This window comes from Euprymna scolopes, chromosome 31 (genome assembly GCF_053919585.1).
Source record: "Euprymna scolopes isolate OS-2025 chromosome 31, ASM5391958v1, whole genome shotgun sequence".
Taxonomy (NCBI): Eukaryota; Metazoa; Mollusca; class Cephalopoda; order Sepiida; family Sepiolidae; genus Euprymna; species Euprymna scolopes.
The window spans coordinates 84,719,968-84,741,982 of NC_136512.1; the positions used below are offsets into that span (position 1 = coordinate 84,719,968).

The following is a 22,015-nucleotide window of genomic DNA, read 5'->3' on the forward strand; positions in this document are numbered from 1 at the left end:
CCAAAAATATATTTATATAACGAATATGAAGAAGTTACACCCATATAAAGTGAATTCTTTATTAATCGGTGGAAATTTAATATTGATTAGATAATTGTCCAAGTTTTGGTAAACTTTTAAACACAGACTGTTACAAAAAATTGCAACGGTCAAACCCATGTGTTAGTGTTGGGACGAATAATATAAAAAAGCACTGGGTGTCTAATTACCCATTTGGAGAATATCTCTTCAATAATCCCAACACCAGTAGTCACATAAGTCATACCCCCCAACACATCCTCCTCTCACTCCAAATCAACTTGTCCCTGTTGATTTTGCGGTGGGAGTTTAGTTTTGTGCAGTTCTAGGAGGTCCATCCTCCCAGGCATTGCATTCTCTCTTTGTAGAAAATATTAGTTTATTACTAATCGCCTGAGGCGCCCTCACCCAGGAATGCTGACAGGGTTGCTCAGGCACTTTTTTTAGGTCACAGTACTCTTTCTCTGGGACGCTGACTTCTCAATCTCACTTCCCGACCCTGGTGCCTAAGTTCTTGCAGTGGGAGAGAACTAAATACCTACCTACTTTCAGGTGTCGACATATCATTTATATCATATATAATTTTATCATATATATTTTTCAAAAACGTGGTTTTCCATATGCACAATTTTATGAAAATCATGATCGAAACTAAAAATACTTCCATATTAAGCATTACGTGAAAAGTCTTAAAATACTAGAAGGGATGTACATAAAAACGAAATAACGAAAAATAAATAACATCAATTTTGAATCCAGTCATAATATTTTAAAATGGCTAAATTCGTAAATGGCTATAAGTAAGCGAGATGAGAGCAAAACACGGTGTAAATTCTAGATTCTAGCAATTTATAAATCTAAATGTTAATTTACTTGTCCGTGCGTCCAGTGTCTTAGAGGCTAAGCAAGAAACTATGAATGTAAACTTTGGGTCATACGTGTTATCATCTAAATATTAATTTACATGTCCGACGTCAGCTGTCACAAAAACATCATCACCGTAAACATTAATTAATGAGAAACGAATTATCTCCCTTTATAGTCGCACTTTATTAGTTAAAAATCATTAAAACTATTTCCTCTCCAAAAATTAAAAAAAAAAATGGTGGGTTTGTATTACTGTACACATAGATTCGAAAAAGTTGTCAAAAAACAAATATATAACAAATAAATGTTATCAAAGGCAAGATAAGTTACTTTTCAACCAAACTGGATATATTTTTTGTGTTTTTATTCAATGTAACATATTTATTCAGCTCGAAAAACATACAGTGTTTACCGGTGTATTCGAAAATTCAAGATGGCGTCTCACACCCTCTTTAACACCGTAAGTATGAAAAAAGGTGTTATAAATAAAAAACTATACAAAATACTATTAAAAACCCGCCGAATATATGTCAACCTATGTCACGGTAACATATATTGAGCGAGTTTTTAACAGTATTTTATCCATTTTTTTATTTATAACATCTTTTCCCAAACTTACCGTGTTAAAGAGAGAATAAGACGCCATCTTGAATGTTCCAATAAATCGGTAAACACTGCATGTTTTTCGAGCTGAATAAAAATGTTACATTGAATAAAAACACGAAAACATATTCAGTTTGATAGAAAAGTAACTTATCTTGCCTTTGATAACATTTATTTGTTATATATTTGTTTTTTGACAACGTTTTCGAATCTATGTGTACAGTAATAGGAAATAGTTTTAATGATTTTTAACTGATAAAGAGCGACTATAAAGGGACATAATTCGTTTCTCATTAATTAATGTTTACGGTGATGATTAGCTATTAATTTTATAATTAAAAAAATATGTCATGTTGGGACGAGGCTATAAATTTTCTTTTTTTTATTTCTTTTTAAAATAAAAAAAAATGTGCAAGTGGATTATATCTGTTCCTTTATAATTTATATAAACAATATTCCGAAAAAAAACAAAACAAAACAATGTGTTGTGTGTTGATCTAAATTTTTTAAGTAAATTCTTTTTAGCTTTAAAAAGGTTCAAAAAGAATTGTTTTAAATTCGTCGTTATTTGTTTTATTTACATTTTTTAAAATTCATTTTATTTATAATGTGTTTTTAAAAATTTTCAACTACCGTGGAATTTCCACGGGTTCTGCTTTTAAACACTGTTCATATATTTATTGAGCCACGCATATAACACGTGACGGGGATCTCACATATGGCATCGATATTAATACGCACTTTTAAAAACTATAAATTGCCACAAATTTTGAAGCTTAGCAGACATAACCGCCCGATGACGACTGCACAATTCAGTTGAAACGTGCTCACGAAATAGTGGAACAAAAAAGAAACATACGGTTCCTCTTTGCAACAATTCGATTAAAATACAAAAAGCAAAATACGAAAAAATTATAACAGGAGAGAGGAAAAGAAAGAAAGAGAGAGAGAGAGAGAGAGAGAGAGAGAGAGAGAGAGAGAGAAATTAAAAAGAACTAAAAATTTTTTTTTTTATATGAACTGACCTTCCCCGACGATTTGATTCCCTTCCACAATGAGAAGTAGACGATGATCATAATGGCGATAAGACAGCCAACAATTGGGCTTTTAATCGGACCGAGGTCGCTTAATCCATTCGATTTATGGATCTCCAAAACATAGCGCCTGCAATAAACACACAAGAAACAAATTGAGTCAGTAGGATTTTCACACATTAGACCTACGTAGCATTAAAATTGAAAAATTCATATTTGATTCTGAGTAGCTATTTTTTTATTTTTTTAGTGTTGTTGTTCTATGTCTTTTGCAATAAAATGCTAGTAGTTAGTGTCAATTATTTTCATAAATATCTTATTCCGACCCGAAAGGAAATGTTCCCAAATGTTATATAAAAACATTTCCGGGGATTTGAAAAACCATCATCATGTGACATTTTCATTGATGAATGAATGAATGAATGATGATGATGATGATGATGATGATTGTCCATCCCTACTTCCATTCTATATAGTAGACGACCGGCATAAATATGAATAAACGTTTTTCTTCTTTTCTTCTTTACTAGCCTTGATGCCCGGCGTTGCCCGGGTCTTTAAAAGTGTGTACTGAGCAACCAAAAAAAGTGTAGTATGCAGGCAGGCAGGCAGGCAGGCAGGCTCGAACACGTAGCACGAAGGAGGCAAAGAACGTGAAAAAAAAGTGATATCTTTGCTGTTGCTCCCATCGCCAAACCGGAAGTGACGTAGATTTAAATTAAGGCTAGATAATCGAAGAAAGAGGATGACTTTCGAAAATATCGGCGAAAAAAGCGAGCCCCCATGTAGAAAAGTAACAAGTTGAAGGTGAAAGAATTAATGTTTTGAGCCAATTTTTTTATAGATATTTGTCGTCCGAAGCGTCATGCTTCAAAATGATACCAATTTCGTGAAAATTCGTCGCCTCAATCGAAAGTTTTAGGCAGATACACATACATACATACATACATACATACACACATACATACATACATACACACATACATACATACACACATACATACATGCATACATGCACACACATACATACATACATACACACATACATACATACATACATACATACATACATACATACATGCACACATACATATATACATACATACATTAAAACTGACAGGTTAGATTTTCAATCTATATTACTGACTGGCTTTATTGTTTCTCCTTGTAGCCTATTTTTATGTAGCTCAGACAGTAACGACGCTGGAGAAGAAATAACAAGGCTGGGGCGCTAAACGTTCTGGTTTTGATTCCAGCGGATGTTACCCAAGACATAACTTTTGAAATCATTATTACATATTGGATGATATTTTTTTTACAAAAAAATTACCACTTTTCATGGCCTGTAGGCCACTCATGGATAACAGTTCATGAGCGTACGGTAATCAATGGGACAATATCGTAGTAATCGTTAGTAGTGGAAATTTGGTAAATTTGATTACTTAAGCGAACGGCTCATCAAGAACTTGTTCAATCAATAGAGAATTGACTCTATATCAATAAATAAGAATTATGCATTAATTAAATTAGACTATTTATGCGTTTTTACGACAGGGAAACGCCAGGCGACCTGCTAGTATTTTATAATTCTAAGTTTTTCTCAGCTTTAAAATTTTTACGTGTGTTGAACTTTCATGAGGCTAACCAAGAAACTATGAATGTAAATTTTAGGCCATACGTGTTATCATCTAAATATTAATTCACTTGTCCGACGTCCGGTGTCACAAAAAAACACAAAAAACAAAAAAAAAAACAGTAACATCACAAACATTAATTACAGAGAAACAAATTACCTCCCTTTATAGTCGCTCTTTATAAGTTAAACATCATTAAAACCATTTCTTCTCGAAAAATTTTCAAAACAACAACAAAAAAAAACGTTGCTGTATGTTTACGGCGTCAAATTTTATTTTATAATCAAAGAAAGTAATGTTGAGAGGTGACTTTTTTTTATTATGCGCATGTGTTTGGAGGTGTGCTGAGCAAAACAAAAAGTGATAGTAGGCAGGCAGGCTCGAACCCGTACCACGAAAAAGGAAAAGAAGGTGAAAAAATATGACGTCTCTGTTGTTGCACCCATCACCAAACCGGACGTGACGTAAGTTTATATAAAGGCTAGTCAATCGAAAGCAGAGGATGATTTTTAAAAAATATCAATTAAAAAAACAACCGCTCATTGTAGAAAAAGTGAGGGTGAAAGAATTAATGTTTTTCGCTAATTTTTCGATATTCGTCGTCCGAAGGGTTGAGCTTCAAAATGATACCGATCTCGTAAAAATCCGTCGCCTCTGTCGAAAGTTTTAGGCAGACATACATACATACATACATACATACATACATACATACATACAGTTAAACAGACAGGTAAAATTTATATCATAGATGTGTTTTAAACATTTTCAACTACCATGAATTTCCACGGGTTCTGCTTGTTAGTATAATTCTAATAACAGATGCATATTAGAAACAGATGGCTACTCACTCGAAGAATTCTGTTGCTGATGTCTTGGACATATTGGTATAGAGAGAATGGTCCATGTCTGGTGCCAATACGATACAGCTATTCGTATTCCATCTATTGCCACAGGTCGACCAGGGCAGGTGGGTGTTGAAAGATGCAAGTAAGTAGAAAAGGGCCCACGATATGATGGTGTTGTAGTAGAAACTGACCAGAAGGAGGATCACGCAAATGGAATAGCCCACTCCTGAAAAGAGGAATATAGAGTATGAAACAGGACTGAACCAAAACGATTCCCACAAGTCATTAATTATTAAATCAGACTTTTCAAATCACAGATTTTTTTTTACCCATGTTCACCGCCTTACAAAGCATATAGCCACTTGGACGTAAGGGGCTACTATTTGGGGCCATGTCTAGGAAAGATTAACAAGATATTTGTTCATATTACATTTAAACTTCTGCATATCAGTACAGCCAGAGAAGCAGGCAGCCGGAAGAGAATTCCAAAGTCTAGCTGTTCGAGGGAAGATACTTTTAGAATAAAAAGCTTTCTGGCATCTAGGGACAACAACAGTGAAGGGGTGAGACCTAATTGCTAAGTGGGTTTGTCGGGGATATGTACGTCGAGGGGGGTACAAGTGAAACGAGTTCATCAGAACATATTCCATGAAAATATTTGTAAAACAGGCACAGTGATGCAACATTGCGGCGATGAGACAGGGGCTGGAGCTTAGTTGATAAAGTGGGACCGATTAGATTGACAACTCTTTTTTTTAGACTTTATCTAAGATGGAGAGACTAGTGGTAGATGCATCAGCCCATATGTGGCAACAGTACTCCATGCATGGGTGAATGATGGCCTTGTAGAGGTACGGGATACTCTCAAGCGTGAGTAATCTTCTAGCTCGAAAGAGGGAACCCACCTTCTTTGCAGCAGCCTTTGCAATGTCCTCTATGTATTTATTCCAGTTCATATTGCCAGCAAATGTTAGGCCGAGGAGTTTGAAGGTGGACTTCTCAGGTAGGGTGCTATTTGTCATGGATATAAGGGGTTGGAGTAGCGTCTTGTAATTGTTAAAGGAGAGCAGCTTAGTTTTACTTGCATTAAATGTTACCATCGATTTGCGTCCCCATTTCACTATGGTCTGGAGGCCATTTTCTAATAATTCTGCCATTGTCTTAGATTTATATACATCTGTTCTTCCCTCATGCATATTATAGAGCGTTGTATCATGAGCAAATATACCCATCTCGGACACAATATCATCAGGAAAGTCGTTTACGAATATCAGGAATAGTAATGGTCCACGGATTGACCCTTGAGGCACTCCCGCATAAATGTCATGCTGCTTGGATGTATGTCCATCAATGACAACTTGTATGCTTCTATTGTTTAAGAAGGATCTAATTATATTTAGTATACGTACAGTTATACCGTACGATTTTATTTTCATTAGCATTCCTTTCTACCAGACTTTGTCAAAGGCCTTAGATATATCAAGAGCTACAGCTGTGACTTCGCCCGCCTTATCCAGTACATGCTAAATGCGTTCAGAGATGACTGTTAAAATATCTGCTGTAGAACGACATTGCCTGAATCCATACTGTTTGTCAGAGAGAAGATTTGCTTTTGCGAGTGCTTGATTAATTAAGATTTGCTTTTGCGAGTGCTTGATTAATTATGGTCTCAGATTTTAATGAAGAGTGGGAGGAGAGTAATAGGGCGATAATTGAGAGGGTCTGTTCTTTCACCAGAAATCTTGTACACTGGCACTACAGAGTCCCTCTTCTAGCTATTAGGGAGGCAAGATTCAGCAAGGCATTTATTGTGGAGCTTGGAAAGTATGGGGATTAGGTCGGCTGAACATTTCTTAATTAGTAAACAATCAGATGACCCAAATCGACTATAATTGTTATCCGTCTCTCCTAAACACTAGCTAAGTCTAAAAATATATATGAAAACATGTATTTATGAAAAGAAACTTTTTAAATTGTGGATGACCCAAAATCAAATATAATTTTTCTCCGTCTCTCTTAAACACTAGCCCAGTTTAAAAATATATCTGTAGTTATGAAAATCAGACTTTTAAAATTACGGATGACTACAATCAACTATTATTGTTCTCCGCCTCCCCTAAGCACTAGCCCAGTCTAAAAATATATCTGAAACATGTATTTATGAAAATCAGACATTTAAAATCATGGATGAGCCAAATTGAGTATAACTGTTCCCCATCTCTCCTAAACACTAGCCCAGTTTTAAAAAAATATCTGAAAACATTCATTTATAAAAAAACAGACTTTTATAATTCCGGAGGAATCAAAATAAACTATGATTGCTCTCCGTCTCTCTTAAACACTACACCATTCTAACAATAGTGACGTTAGTGTCAATTGAAACAACAACAATAGCAACAACAAAAAATAAACAAAAAAAAACAAAACAAAACGAACTTAAATCAACAACAACAACAGCATCAACAAAACGTTTAGAATTATTTTAAACTAGCAGGGCGCCCGGCATTGCTCAGCAGTAAAATACGTTTAAATATGAGATTTTGATTAATGCAGATTTCGTATTTATTATTATATTATATTGGACCCAATATATATTAATGATTTATAAGTTGTTGCTTTTTTTAATGATTCGTGCGCCACCACCGAGAAACGTTTAGTTCACGATTTACTTTTGCCTTTGACATTAATCTTGAGCTATGAAGACATGTTTGCTGGAAGATTAAAAATTAAAGCATGAACCAATAGCTATTACATTACACATGCATATTTGTATTGCCGTCGTTCGACTTTCACATGGCAAATTCTATTTTTTAATTTTCAAACTTTTGCACCGTGTTTTCCCGCCTAAAACCCAAATACAGTGGTACCTCGGCACTCGATCATTTCTCGTTCTAGATGTTTGATCGAACACCAAAATGTTCGACAACCAAAACGATATTTCCCCTTTAAATTAACTGAAAAAGAATTAATTGGTTCCAGAGTTTAAAAGTCCTTTTTTACCTGTAAACATTGAGGATTTTATAAATTTTATTTACAAAAGAATTGGTATTTCTTCCTTGTTGTTCAAATAATCGGTTTTGCTTCGTGCAAAGTTGTTTTTTTTTTCTCGTGCAATTAATTCCTGTCGTCCCGAGATAAGCCCGCTTCGTTCATGTATTGAAGTCTACTGTTTTTTTTTTGTTTTTTTTTTTGTTTTGTTTTTTTAACTTTTTGGACACCACAAGGTCCTTTGTTCCTATTTACAATGCCTCCCCACGGGAGAGTTAGACACCAAGGTCGTTTTTCAATGCGGAGAAAAGGAACAAAAATAAAAATTGTCTCAGTCGTGAAGGATTTCTTCTCCACTGACAGAGAACAAGAAATTGAAGTGCAGCATCTAAAGAACAGATACTACACTTTGAGATATTTATTTGCTCCAACACCGAGCAAATTAGGCACAAGGCCGATTTTTAAAGTGAGGAGTGAAGGGGAAATGGGGACCAACTCCCCGAGGAGTAGGGGAGCTGGATAGTGACAATTGGTATCAAGGGTTGCCCCTTCATTGACCAAGGTCTTATATGTGGGGTCGCCCCCACATATGTTCTTGGCTTGCAGTATGTATTTATTTGCTTCCTCACTGAGCAAATTAGGCACAAGACAGTTTTTTAATGTGGAGAGATAGGGAGGGGGGAGAGAAAAGGGGGACCAGCTCCCGATGGGTGGGAAATGGGAGCTGATAGTGACACTTGGTATGAAGGGTTGCCCCTACATTGACCAAGGTCTTATTTGTGGGGTCGCCTCCACATATGGTCTTTGCTTGCAGTATCTGCCGGAACAGATGGTATTTATTTGCTCCCCCACCGAGTAAATTAGGCACAAGGCCGATTTTTAATGTGAGGAGTGAAGGGAGGGGGAAGGGAAAAAGGGGACCAGCTCCCGAGAGGTGGGAAATGGGAGCTGGTTAATGGTCAGGCATGTGGGGTTGCCCCCACATCTGGTCTTTGCTAGTCATAGCTAGTCATAGCTTGCAGTATCTGCCGGAACAGATGGTATTTATTTGCTCCCCCACCGAGCAAATTAGGCACAAGGCCGATTTTTAATGTGAGGAGTGAAGGGAGGGGGAAGGGAAAAAGGGGACCAGCTCCCGAGAGGTGGGAAATGGGAGTTGGTTAAAGGTCAGGCATGTGGGGTTGCCCCCACATCTGGTCTTTGCTAGGTATCACGAATAGTATGAAATACAACGTTCCCTTGAGGAACACCACTGCTAATTTTACATTCAAAGCGAAGTCGGCGGTTTGAACGCCGAAATTTCGTTCGACTACCAAAGCAAGAAAATCTCCAACTTTTGTTTCGAACACAGAGTTGTTCAATCGCCAAAACATTCGACAACCGATCTATCACTGTATAAAGTTTCGCATGGGTTCAAATGCCCTATACATTAAGTTTCATATATTAGAAAGGGTATCCGAATTACAAAGGAAGTATAAATTATAAAATAATAAAATAATAAATAATATAATAAAATTTGTATTTTATAATTTAAAATATAATAATATTTGTATTTTATAATTTAAAGTATAATAATATTTGTATTTTATAATTTAAATATAATAATATTTGTATTTTATAATTTAAATATAATAAATTTTGTATTTTATAATTTAAAATATAATAAAATTTGTATTTTATAATTTAAAATATAATAAAATTTGTATTTTATAATTAAAAATATAATACATTTTGTATTTTATAATTAAAAATATAATAAAATTTGTATTTTATAATTTAAAATATAATAACATTTGTATTATATAATTTAAAATATAATAAAATTTGTATTTTATAATTTAAAATAGAAAAACATTTGTATTTTATAGTTTAAAATATAATAAATTTTGTATTTTATAATTTAAAATATAAAATTTGTATTTTATAGTTTATACTTTGTATGGTCTTTTGTTATGATAAAATACAACGAACTGAATATTTCTGTTTGAAAAATTATGATATGATTTATATTCTCCATTCCTACTGTAGACACCCTAAGGACACTTTCCTGTTTTTTTTTTACATAGGCATCATCACTTATCAAGGCCTAGGGGTCACTCGAGGACAAAGGGTAAAGAGTATACAGTAGTCAATTGGACAATATAGTAATTATCAGTAATGGAAATTCAGTAAATTCGTTAACTTAAGGGGAACGGCTCATCAAGAACTTGTTTACATTGGACTTGAAGACAACGATATTGTAGTCAGCTGAAAAGCAGGAAAACGGAAGACAGTTCCACAGGCGTGCAGTTCTAAGAAAGAAGCTTTGTTCATGGAATCTACGTTTAGGTGTAGGCACAGATAAAGAGTGGGGAGAATTATTGATAGTGGTTTTAGCTATTTCTTGTGAAAGTTTGCTGAGGGGAGACCATAGATTGAAGCTCAGTCGAGCACTTGCCATGAAATTAACGATAAAGCAAAGACAACTCGTTACATCTCTTCTATGAGGCTCTGGCTATATTATTATTTATTGTTTTCTATTTTTGCAGGATATCATCCCATCTTTCTGAATTGTCACTTTGTCTTTCCAAATATCCATTTTACTTTCCAGAGAGTCTCGGTATTATTCAGTTTTTCAACATACAACATGTCAAAGCATATGCGATATCCTGCCCTCATCAGCCGCCAACCAGGGAGATAACGCTTACCAAGCAGCTTACACAATCGGGCAGCGTGCTAGAAACATAAAAAAAGAAGAACAATATTGGTGCATATTGTGAAACCAGACGTATCCCAACGATCGCTCAGCTTTGTGTGTCTTAAATTTTCCTCGCCGGCACATGCTTCGCCTAGCTGTCGCCGTCCACATGGTTCCAAAAAAAAAATCTCTCTCTGCTTTTTCTTTCCTCCCTTTTCTTCTGCTGTGACGTCATCTCAATGCACGGCTTGGTCATTTGTATCTGTTTCATACCGTTGCTGCTCCATATGCCTCAGCGGCTCTGTTACAGTTATGGAATTGATAGGAATCAAACTTTCGCTAACTGTTTAATAAGTGTTTTTTATAAGATATGATTATTTTCATGTTTGCCGTTTCTTTCCAATCATTAACCTGCGAACTTTATTGTATATTTTGTAAACCTCTTTCCACTGATGAGAAGTATATATATATATATATATATATATATATATATATATATATATATATATATATATATATATATATATATATATATATACTTCTCATCAGTGGAAAGAGGTTTACAAAATATACAATAAAGTTCGCAGGTTAATGATTGGAAAGAAACGGCAAACATGAAAAGGCTGGACTGTCATTTGGGCGGTGAGGTTTGGATCCTGGCTTGAGGCAGTTGCCTGCCTAGCCGCACTGATGAGCTATAAAACAGCGAAACAGTAGTGTATGTGAATGACTCTATATATATATATATGATTGCAACGTCTTGTCAGACGAGTACCACTCCCTCAGACATTTAAAATTCATGAGCTCAAATGCCTGAGGGAGTATCTATACAAAGATGATGTTACAGAGTCTTAGCTTTGTACGACAGCAAAGTCTCTCTCTCGGTTCAAAATGTTGAGATCCAGCAACAAGCAAGAGCAAGATAGCCAGCAACAAATTAAACTGCATACCAGCTTAATGCGGGTACTGATCTTCCGCTTTATGGTTTTTTAAATCAGAGATTTGCTTCTCCTAGAAAGGTTGCCTTCACCACGGCTTACGGGAGCCCTCTCCACCCCAATACACATACACACATACACAAATATACAAGGTGCTAGTTGGCCGTTGACCCAGAAAAGAGTTCATTCGCCCTTTGGAAGGTCTTGTTTTTAATCCTTCAGGGAGACTAGCCGCCCTCCTCACCAAACAAGTCTGGTGGGGGATCAGTTTAGTCGCCGGTGACCCGACCATGAGGCAGGTAGTACTGGGTTATATATATATATATATATATATATATATATATATATATATATATATATATATATTCAACTTACAACTTGTACAATAGGGCACATGTATCTGGTTGCACATGCCGACTATTTTCTTATGAAAAATGGCCACATACAAAAAAAAAAACGTTTTCTCATTTTCTTAAATTTTAAATAGAACATCAACAAAACAGACAATAAAACAACAAAACCAAATAACCTTGACAGTAAATATGAGAAGGAAAGGAAATAAACTTGACATAATATGGAATATTATATTTCATTTATTCTAAAAAGAATCGCCTGGGAATATAATAAAAAAAAATTCCAATTTCGAAAAGAAGAAAAAAATCAACTCTAAACACAGTAGACAAATTCCAGATCTTCATGTAGACCAGACTGTCTAAATAATGACTTGCTGTCAAAATATATATATTTTTTTTACATGGAAGTCACCACTTATAAAGGCCCGGAAGCCACTCGGGGATAAGGGTTATTGCGTGTACCGGGATAAATAGGGTAATATCGTAGTAATCGTTAGTAATGGAGATTTGATAAATTGTCTTACTTAAGGGGGCGGTTTATCAGGAATTTGTTTATGTTGGACTTGAAGACATCCAAGTTGTAGTCAGGTGGGAAACAGGCAAACGGAAAAGAGTTCCACAGGCGTGCACTTCTAAGAAAGAAGCTTTGTTCATGGAATCTACGTTTAGGTTTAGGCACAGATAAAGAGTAGGGAAAATTACTGACAGTGGTTTCAGCTAGACGAGTGTTATTTTGTGAAATATTGGCGAGGGGTATCAGAGATTGGAGGTCAGGCGTAAACATATATATGATTTTAAGATGGATGAAATCCGAGGAAACGAAAAATAGATTGGAGGTGGAAGGACCTGAATGCTCATCGTTTCGCCCGATATTTGCGGGCTTTTTCAAGAGGGGTGATCAATGACTATTTTCAAAAGGGATGGTCAATGACTATTTTTTATGAAAAAATGGCCACGTAAAAAAAAAAAAACCCAAAAAGCAACGTTTTCTCATTTTTAAATTTTTTTAAATAGAACACCAACAAAACAGATAATAAAACAATAAAATCAAATGCAGTAAATATGAGAAGGAAGGGAAATAAACAATAACCACCCCTCTTGAAAAAGCCCGCGTAAATCGGGCGAAAGAGTTGGAGTTACCTCGCGTTTTTATATACGCACATGCTGTTGAATTTTTGGTTAGCAATTCAGCTTACTAGTTTACATCGCGCCCGCCCTAATCAGCCAATGGGCGGGCACTTTCAAGACAAAGGTACAGTTGACCTTAGGTTCACCTCTTCCTTTGTGTGTGTTTTCCGTGGGAAGAGGAGATATATAAATAACCTGACCTATTTTCAATCTCGGCGTAGTAATATATATATATATATATATATATATATATATATATATATATATTTAATCCACTATATATATATATATATTTAATCCACTATATATATATATATATATATATATATATATATATATATATATATATATATATATATATATATATATATATATATATATATATATTTCATCCACTCTAGGACTCTTCAGGCTTATGTCCTAGAGTGGATGAAACGCGGAATATTCAGTGTAGCTTAATCGCCATATATATTTTATAAATTACTAACTAGCTCTACCTACGTTTGAGCACTTTTGAAGTAAATACTTAAAGTTTTCGCATAAATTTATATTTTCGTATATTAATTTTATGTGAGTAAATGAAATATCTTATTTTTCTTTTTTTAATATTATTGGAATTTTCCCCTTTCCCTTGTACTTATTTGTGAATTATTCCATGGATTTTGGCCTTTTGGATTATTTTAGATCATCTTCCATCTTCCTTGGATTTTACTTGTGCAAATGGAAATTCAGTTAACTTTCTTGGAGTTATATTTTTGGATTTTACCTTCATTGGATTATTTACCGTTCGCCAGACAATGCATTCACGTGTAATCACCTTTTTCTTCAGCATATTCCTTCTGCTTCACTTTTTGTTATCAAGTAAGATCTTTGACTTACTTGCAGTTTCATCAAATACTTTTGTATGCAAAATCCGATCCCACATTTTGCTAATTCCTACCCTCTGACGAGAAGGAAAGTATTTCTTTGAAACTGCGCAGATTAAGGACTATCCACTTATCAAGTGTTTCCTTTTCAGATTAAATATGTTTTTAACTCTTTTTCAATGTGTTCTTTAACATGTTTTGTTAACTGTTTGCTCTTATATATATATATATATATATATATATATATATATATATATATATATATATATATATATATATATAAAGCTGAATGTGTGGGTGTGGGTGTGGGTGTGTACACGAATAGGCTCCGATACGGTTTACTATTACACTAAACTAACAACATACAAAAACAGAAGAGGTGTCAAGGGAAAAATGCTATATTACATTTTGGTAGTTTATTAAAATTGTGGGGTCTGCGTACGCGCCCGATCCTCAAGGAATAGAAATAAAAAACAAAAACAAAACTTTTTACGAGGATTTTTGATATAGATGTGCATACGAAGATTTGTTCTTTGAGGACTCTACCAAACTCCTCCACCAATTTTGGGTATAAACAATTGAAATATTTAGATATAGGTTCCCTGGACATGGATCTTACTTAATAACTAGAGTTGAGCACAAAACAATAAATGTTAAGGGGTCATAATAGGGGTCAAAGTAAAAATAATTTTCCCTCTGCGGTCTCTACCACATAACTCAGGCAATTTCTGGTCTAAATATTGGAAATTTTACATAAACGGTATTCAGGACAACCCTTTTAATCGGTTTGGTCGAAAGTTTGAGCTACCAATATACCGAAAAATTGGCTAAAAACATTATTTTTTTCACCCTAAACTGGGAACTTTTCTACAGGGTGGGGTCGTTTTTTCGCCGATAATTTCGAAAGTCATCCCCTCTTTTCGATTGTCTAGCCTTAATTTAAACCTACGTCACTTCCGGTTTGGCCGGGATCGTAACAGCAAAAAACGTCATGTCCCCCCCCGTTCTTTTCCTCCTTTGTGGTGCCTTCCTACTACCACTTTTATTTTTTTATTTTGCTCAACACACATCTCTAAACACCCGAGAAACGTCGGGCACCTGTGCTAGTATATATATATATATATATATATATATATATATATATATAATAAGTAGCAACTCTATATCATTCTTCCCTTTAGATGTTGGTGATTTTCTCCTAGTAGTCCAGCAAGTTCAGGGCGAACAAGTTAGAGTGTGGGGTCAATGAAAGAAGGGTATAAAATCGTAGCACTCCTTCTGAAGCCAAGCCTGTCTGTTTTTGAAGGTTGGAAGTTACATCAAGCGAAACGCTGTGAAAATGACATTCAAGATGAGAACAGTGGTGAATTCTGTTTCGTTTGGTTGTTACTTTTGCGACGGAGTATCAGACAACGTGTGGGTCCGAGAGGTTTAAAGTGTAACGACACAGTTAAAGATTAACGGTCACGTTACACCAGTAGTTTTCGAGAAAACCTGTAGCGGACACACAGACAGACAAAGAGATATATAATATAGTTTCATGTTGAATACCTATTGTTAAAATTTCACAACAATCAAAAGTATTTGAATTTTTATGAAGAGTTGCCGTCCATCCTTTTCTCCTGTTAGAGTAAACTAAAAATTGCGCCCTATCTACCATTAAATTCAGAGCATATTTAAACAAATTCAAGTTGAAACACTGATACCACCGTGTTCAGTGTCAGTGACCTGATGAAAGCAATATAACCTGAAGGTGAAAATTTATACAAAGAAGCATTCAGAATATTAAAAAAATAAATAGTAAGAACGTCAATTGCGAAATGGGAGTGCCACGAAACTTGTTTATCAAAAATCCAAAAGTTGAATGCCAAAAAAAAAAAAAAGGCTGATGCATACAAAGAAGCTCACTGGGTAAGCCTGCTGCAAAGAGGGTGGGCTCTCTCTAACATGCCAGAAAATTACTTACACCTGAAAGTGTCCTGTACCTCTATAAGGCCACCCTTCGCCCATGTGTGGGGTACTGCTGTCACATTTGGGCCGGTGCATCTGCTGCTTGTCTCTCACTCCTGAACAAGGTTCAAAAGAGAATCGCCAACCCGATAGCTCCTGAACTGTCATCTAGGCTTCAGCCTCTGTCCCATCGACGAAATGATGCATACCTCTGCCTGTTCTACAAATACTTTAATGGTGAATGCTCTGACGAACTGCATTTGTACCTCCTCGACGTTACTACCCCTGACAAACCCGACAAGCTACTAAGTCCCACCCCTTAACAGTAGAGATCCCTAGGTGCAAGAAAGCTTTTTACTCCAATAGTTTCTTCCCCAGAACTGCAAGTCTTTAAAACTCTCTTCCGGGATACTGCTTTCTCAATTGTACTGATATGCAGAAGTTCAAGTGTAATGAAATAAATATTAACTATATATATTTACAGACACTAGTGTTACATGCTTATGCGATCATCACTGTCGGAAGTGATAATTACTGCTGGTCGGGAGATACGAACCCAGTCAAAAGAGGCCACTATTAACTAATTATGCATGCTATATTCATCAGAGTTTTACAGTTAACACAGCTCATTCAAAAAAGGAAATTGGGATGATGCGTTATCGCTAAAAATGACTATTATAGGTCTATATTAGTGGCCTGGAAACCCAAAGCAGATACACGCGAAGCAGCAAAACTGAAGCTGGCCTGATCTGAAATAACAGCAAGGGGAGACTTGATTCCAAATATATCTCATGTGTTATATCTCCCCTCTTTGGTTTTCATACATAAAGTAAATTTCACAGTGTATAAGGATTTATTTTATACTGGAGATATTCATAATCGTACCCTATTTCCAAAAGAGGGAAAATATAACATATGAGAAATATTTGGAATCAAGTCTCTCCTTGCCGTTATTTCAAATCATTTGAAACCTTAGCGGTAAGTTTTAGTCTCCCCTCAATCAAGGCCAGAGATTTTGAGGATACACACACACACACACACACACACACACACACACACATATATATATATATATATATATATATATATATATATATATATATATATATAAATAAAAACCAAGACTTCAAGAAAGAATTGATAGCAACAAAAAGCGTATTTCATTGTTAGTTACAATTGTTTCAAGACTAATTGGACAAATTCAAACATTATGACGTTTGAATTTTTTCACATAAATAGCCTTCTTCAGACTTATTGAATAAAAAAAACTTTAACAATAGAACATCATGTAAATACATTTACTTTAAAGGAAATAAAGCATGCGAAGATATTTATCCCGGACGTATCTTTGTCAGGAGCTTATTTAAACATATATATATATATATATATATATATATATATATATATATATATATATATATATATATATATATATATATATAAAATTATTTTTTACTATAATAATTAAATACCTACAGACACTAGTGTTTCATTCTTTTGGGAATCTTTAGTACAGGGTGTCACGATTAATACCACTCGAATGATTCAGACCCCGCAACACGAGACATCTCTGACAATTAGCGAAGACCTAATCAATTCGGCTACCATTAACCGCGTGCAATAACGTTGAATTTAAACATTTTAAATGTTAATTTACGTCAGTCAGACAGTGATCTAATCGTTATACGATGATCTATATATATATATATATATATATATATATATATATATATATATATAATATATTAATTTTTAGAATGTGGCAGATTATATATATATATATTTCCGCAGCCAAACACCGCCGCAAACATTAGTGCGTGATTTCATTTCTTCGCCTGTGTGAACACATTCACTTAACTTTCGCTTTCTGCTTGTCAACTTTTTGATTGCTAAATTAGAATGATTTTAAGTACTTTCTCTTTGTGGCCTGGGGGTAAAATGTCACGCTTTCTTTTCCGCCTTCGTATCAATGCTTTGGGTTCGAGCCTGCCTGCCTACTACCACTTTTTTTCTCAATACACACGTCCCCCCGTTAGTATATCTATATATACGAAAGTGGGATTGAGGGATTGCGATTGTTAGTGTTATTAGATAGGATAGGAAATATTTAATTGAGGAAAAGTTATTGAATCATCAATAGGAAAAGAAATGTAATACGGAGAAATAGTTAAAATCAATATAACGGTATAGAGGTTGGAATTGTTTTTGTTTACTCTCCCCCCCCCAAAAAAAAAACAAGGCATATTGCCATTTGAACGTAAGGGGCTCTAATTGGGACTATGCCTAAGAAAGATTAAGGTGGTGGTTTATGTTACATTTGAACTTCTGCATATCAGTACAGTCAGGGAAGCAGGTTACAGGAAGGGAATTCCAAAATCTAGCTGTTTGAGGAAAGAAGCTATTAGAATAGAAAGCTTTCTGGCATTTAGGAACCTCAACAATGAAGGGGTGTGATTTTGTTGCTAAGGACGTTTGTCACGAATATGTATGTCAAGAGGGCGCAAGTACAACAAGTTCATCAGAGCATATTGTATTAAAATTTCAAAATTTGGTGAAACTCTTGATGCATATTTGCTGGTATTTTAAGTGCTCAGCAAGGACTGTAATGTTGAAGATGTTACAGCTAGCAAATACCGAGATGAGTACATTCGGGATGCACTTATTGCTTGGTTACGATCATCCCCGATCAGACAACTTCTATTGGGGAATAAGACATTAACCTTAGGCATGGCTGTTGATCAAGCCCGAGCATTGGATTCTTCCCAAACCAACTCATATTTATAGACGTCAGTCGCCAGCTGTGGATGTGCCAGAGCTGTGGATGTAGCAAGCGAATCTTCTTCCGTAGTAGCTCCTACAAGGTCTACATCAACTTCAATCTCTTTTTCTTGTTTCCCACCTGACTACAACTTGGATGTCTTCAAGTCCAACATAAACAAATTCCTGATAAATCGCCCCCTTAAGTAAAACACTTTATCAGATCTCCAATACTAACGATTACTATGATATTCCCATTTATTATTGTACGTGCAATAACCCTAATCCCTGAGTGGTCTCCTGGCCTTGATAAGTGGTGACTACCATGTAAAAAAAAACAAACAAAAAAAAACTTCTATGACTACAGTAATTATCCCAGGTTTAAGTGTCTAGCATATAATATTTCAATGCCACAAGTGTAAAAGAAAGGGACACTTTGCTAGAGTGTGTCATGTTTCTAGAAATATTGGAGTCTCTCTGAGAATGAACACGGGAAACAGTGGAGTCACAACAGCGGCGCTCTGTCTAGAGTGTCAGGATTTTACCTTCTTGAACACCAAACAGTGGGTGAACGAAGGCTGAGTGCTCTCCTATTGCTACCAAGGAGCACATACATCAAATCCGTTGCCAAGGTCGCTGGAAAAATGGTAGGATCCTTCTACCGCTCCAGTAGATATCTCACTTATGATGTAATTCTCTACCTATATAAAAGCCAAGTACATCCAACCATGGAGTACTGTTGCCACATCTGGGCAAGAGCTGCTAAAAGCTGTTTATCCTGCCGTGACAGCGTTCAAAATAGATTTTGTAGCTTATTGGGGGATGCCCTTTTTTCGTCCCTGCAACCTCTTTCCTACAGAAGAGATGTTGCAAGTCTGTCTCTGCTTTATCCTTATTTTCATGGCGGGTGCTCGTCTGAGCTCCAATCTATGGTCTCCCTCGCCAAACTTTCACGGAGAACACTCGTCTAGCCAAAAACACTATCAATAATTTCCCACACTCTTTATCTGTGCCTAAAACTAAACGTAGATTCCATGAACAAAGCTTCTTTCTTAAGACTGAACGCATGTGAAACTCTTTTCTCTTTTACTGCTTTCCAGCGGACTACAATTTGATTGTCTTCAAGTCCAGCATAAACAAATTCTTAATGAACCACCCCCTAATCCAATTTACAAAATTTCTACTATTTTCGATTACTACACTATAATCCATTACTAACGATTACCACTACTGTACATATTGTAAAAACCCGATATTTTCTTTAGATGATGTGAAGAGGGTAGTGATTCCATGTACTGTGTGTGTCCAGTGTAACAATAGGTTTTGGAAATTAATTAAAGCTACTCAACCATTTCAGCAGTAAAACACTGAATTTAAAGCTTCCGTCTCAAGTATTTTGTAAATATTATTGATGAATACGCTAGATTACATTTTGTGTTCCCATGTTGTGATTTATCTACTGGAACTTTAATAAAATGTCTGGCAAAGCTTTTTGTCATATTTGGAACACCAGTTTATGTACAATCTGACAGGGGTACATCGTTTATGAGTCCAGATCTACAAACCTTTATGTACACTAAAGGTACATGTTGTAGTAGTACTACAGCTTACAATCTCACAGGTAATGGACAGGTAGAGCGATTCAATGGGGTTATCTGAGATGATATTACTATCATTAAATCTAGAAACAAATGCAGTATTGGAAAGTGATTTTATCATTGACGTATACTGCTACTAATGCTACACCACCTAAGAGTTTGTTTGGTTTTGCTCGGCGCTCATCTACTGGATTATCCGTACCAACTTGGCTCAGTGAGCAAGGACCTGCGCTTTTGAAGAGGCATGTTTCTCATTCTAAATGTAGTACTATGGTTGATACGGTAGAATTTGTACAAGCAAAGCTGAAGTTTGCTTAAATGAAGTATTCTGATGGAGAGGAGACTGCTGTATATGTAAAACACTTAGCTCCATCTTCATCAGACCAAACATTTACACTTCTAGTGAAGAGCCTAAAAACTCTCCTATGAAGAGTGTTGAGCATATTTTGGAACCGAGTACTACTCCATCCACTCCAAAAACTATAAAAACAACTCAGCCTATACCACGATCATGCCGTACCGTGAAACCTGATTTTTCTCTGGCAATAAACTTTAGTACTCACTAGAATTTAGGTGGCAAGTAGCCTCCCCAAGGTCCCAGTTTTCTTCAGACTCACTCAGCAGAGGTCTGACTAGTGATTTCTCTCCTCGGTCTTTCCATCCTTCGTGACTTTTTATGGTTATTTGCTATGGTGCTAGTCTATGCCGATATTACTTCCCTTTTTTGAGGGAGGAGGTAAGGTGTAGTTCATTTAAAATTTTGAAGGTTCAGTTTTATTGAAGTGTATTCTTACTTTTGTGAATATACATGCACGCATTACATTTTTAAATCAAAGAGTGTGTGTGAAGTTTGATATGTCTGGTCTTGTGTTGAGGTTTCTGTGTTATGAAGACTCATTAATTCTCTCCTGATCTAACAGTCGTTTCAGAAACATCTCCATGATACGGACAAACCAAAGCAATTTTCCTGGTAAACGATAGCAATAATTTATTCATATTAACCAGAGTGTTTTTCGGTTTTGTAGAACATATGTCAGCCATTTTAATAAAATACTTTGTGAAATTTAATTTTAATATTGTGTGTGTTATTTCTCATGAAATATTTGTACAACATTAAGTTCACTCCCTGGCTACACTTGCTAGGGATGATAGTTTGCTATAAAATGAAATGATCATCTAAAATAATTGATTGATATAAAAAAGTGTCACCGTGGAATTTCCACATATTTCGACTACAACACGAGCATTATATCAGCGTATTATATTCGGAGATTCATCTCATAACGGAGGTGGGTGGCTGTTAGAGCGTAAGCGTTCGTTTAAATTTGAATGGGAATAAAGTAAGTTGTCTTACCGTAGAAAATTGGGCATATTTTCTTCCATATTTTCATGTGCCCGCATTGGTGGAATTGTCCAAGAGACAGTTCCATGTAGAACAATGGTAATCCGAGGAAGAATAACATGATAAAGTATGGTAACAAAAAAGCACCTGGAAAATAAATGAAAAACAAAGCAAGAAATAAGAAGGGGCAAATATAATAACCACTTACACAACCTTAGTATATACGTATTTACCTATATTTTTATCTCTCTCATATATATTAGTGACCTAGCAAGGCCACAGGTGAGACAACCAAGCAAAACAAAAAAAAAAACAAAAAAACTCAAGCAAAATTCGTTGTCATAAAATTTTAACAATGGAATAGTTTTTTAATTAAAGCCTGCAAATTTCCATGTAGTTTCATCTCATAGAACCAAA

The 22,015-nt window shown here is 35.3% G+C and overlaps 1 protein-coding gene across 1 annotated transcript in view; it reads right to left on the reverse strand.

Annotated features, from left to right (window-relative positions):
- Positions 1 to 22,015, reverse strand: part of LOC145255826 (sodium-dependent serotonin transporter-like) — a 174,187-nt gene that overhangs the window by 35,775 nt on the left and 116,397 nt on the right. The window contains exons 2-4 of the mRNA XM_080114544.1: positions 21,611 to 21,745; positions 5,005 to 5,227; positions 2,514 to 2,652 (exon numbers count right to left, since the gene is read on the reverse strand). Of these exons, the coding sequence (XP_079970670.1) occupies positions 2,514 to 2,652; positions 5,005 to 5,227; positions 21,611 to 21,745 (497 nt within the window). The remainder of the gene's footprint in view (positions 1 to 2,513; positions 2,653 to 5,004; positions 5,228 to 21,610; positions 21,746 to 22,015) is intronic.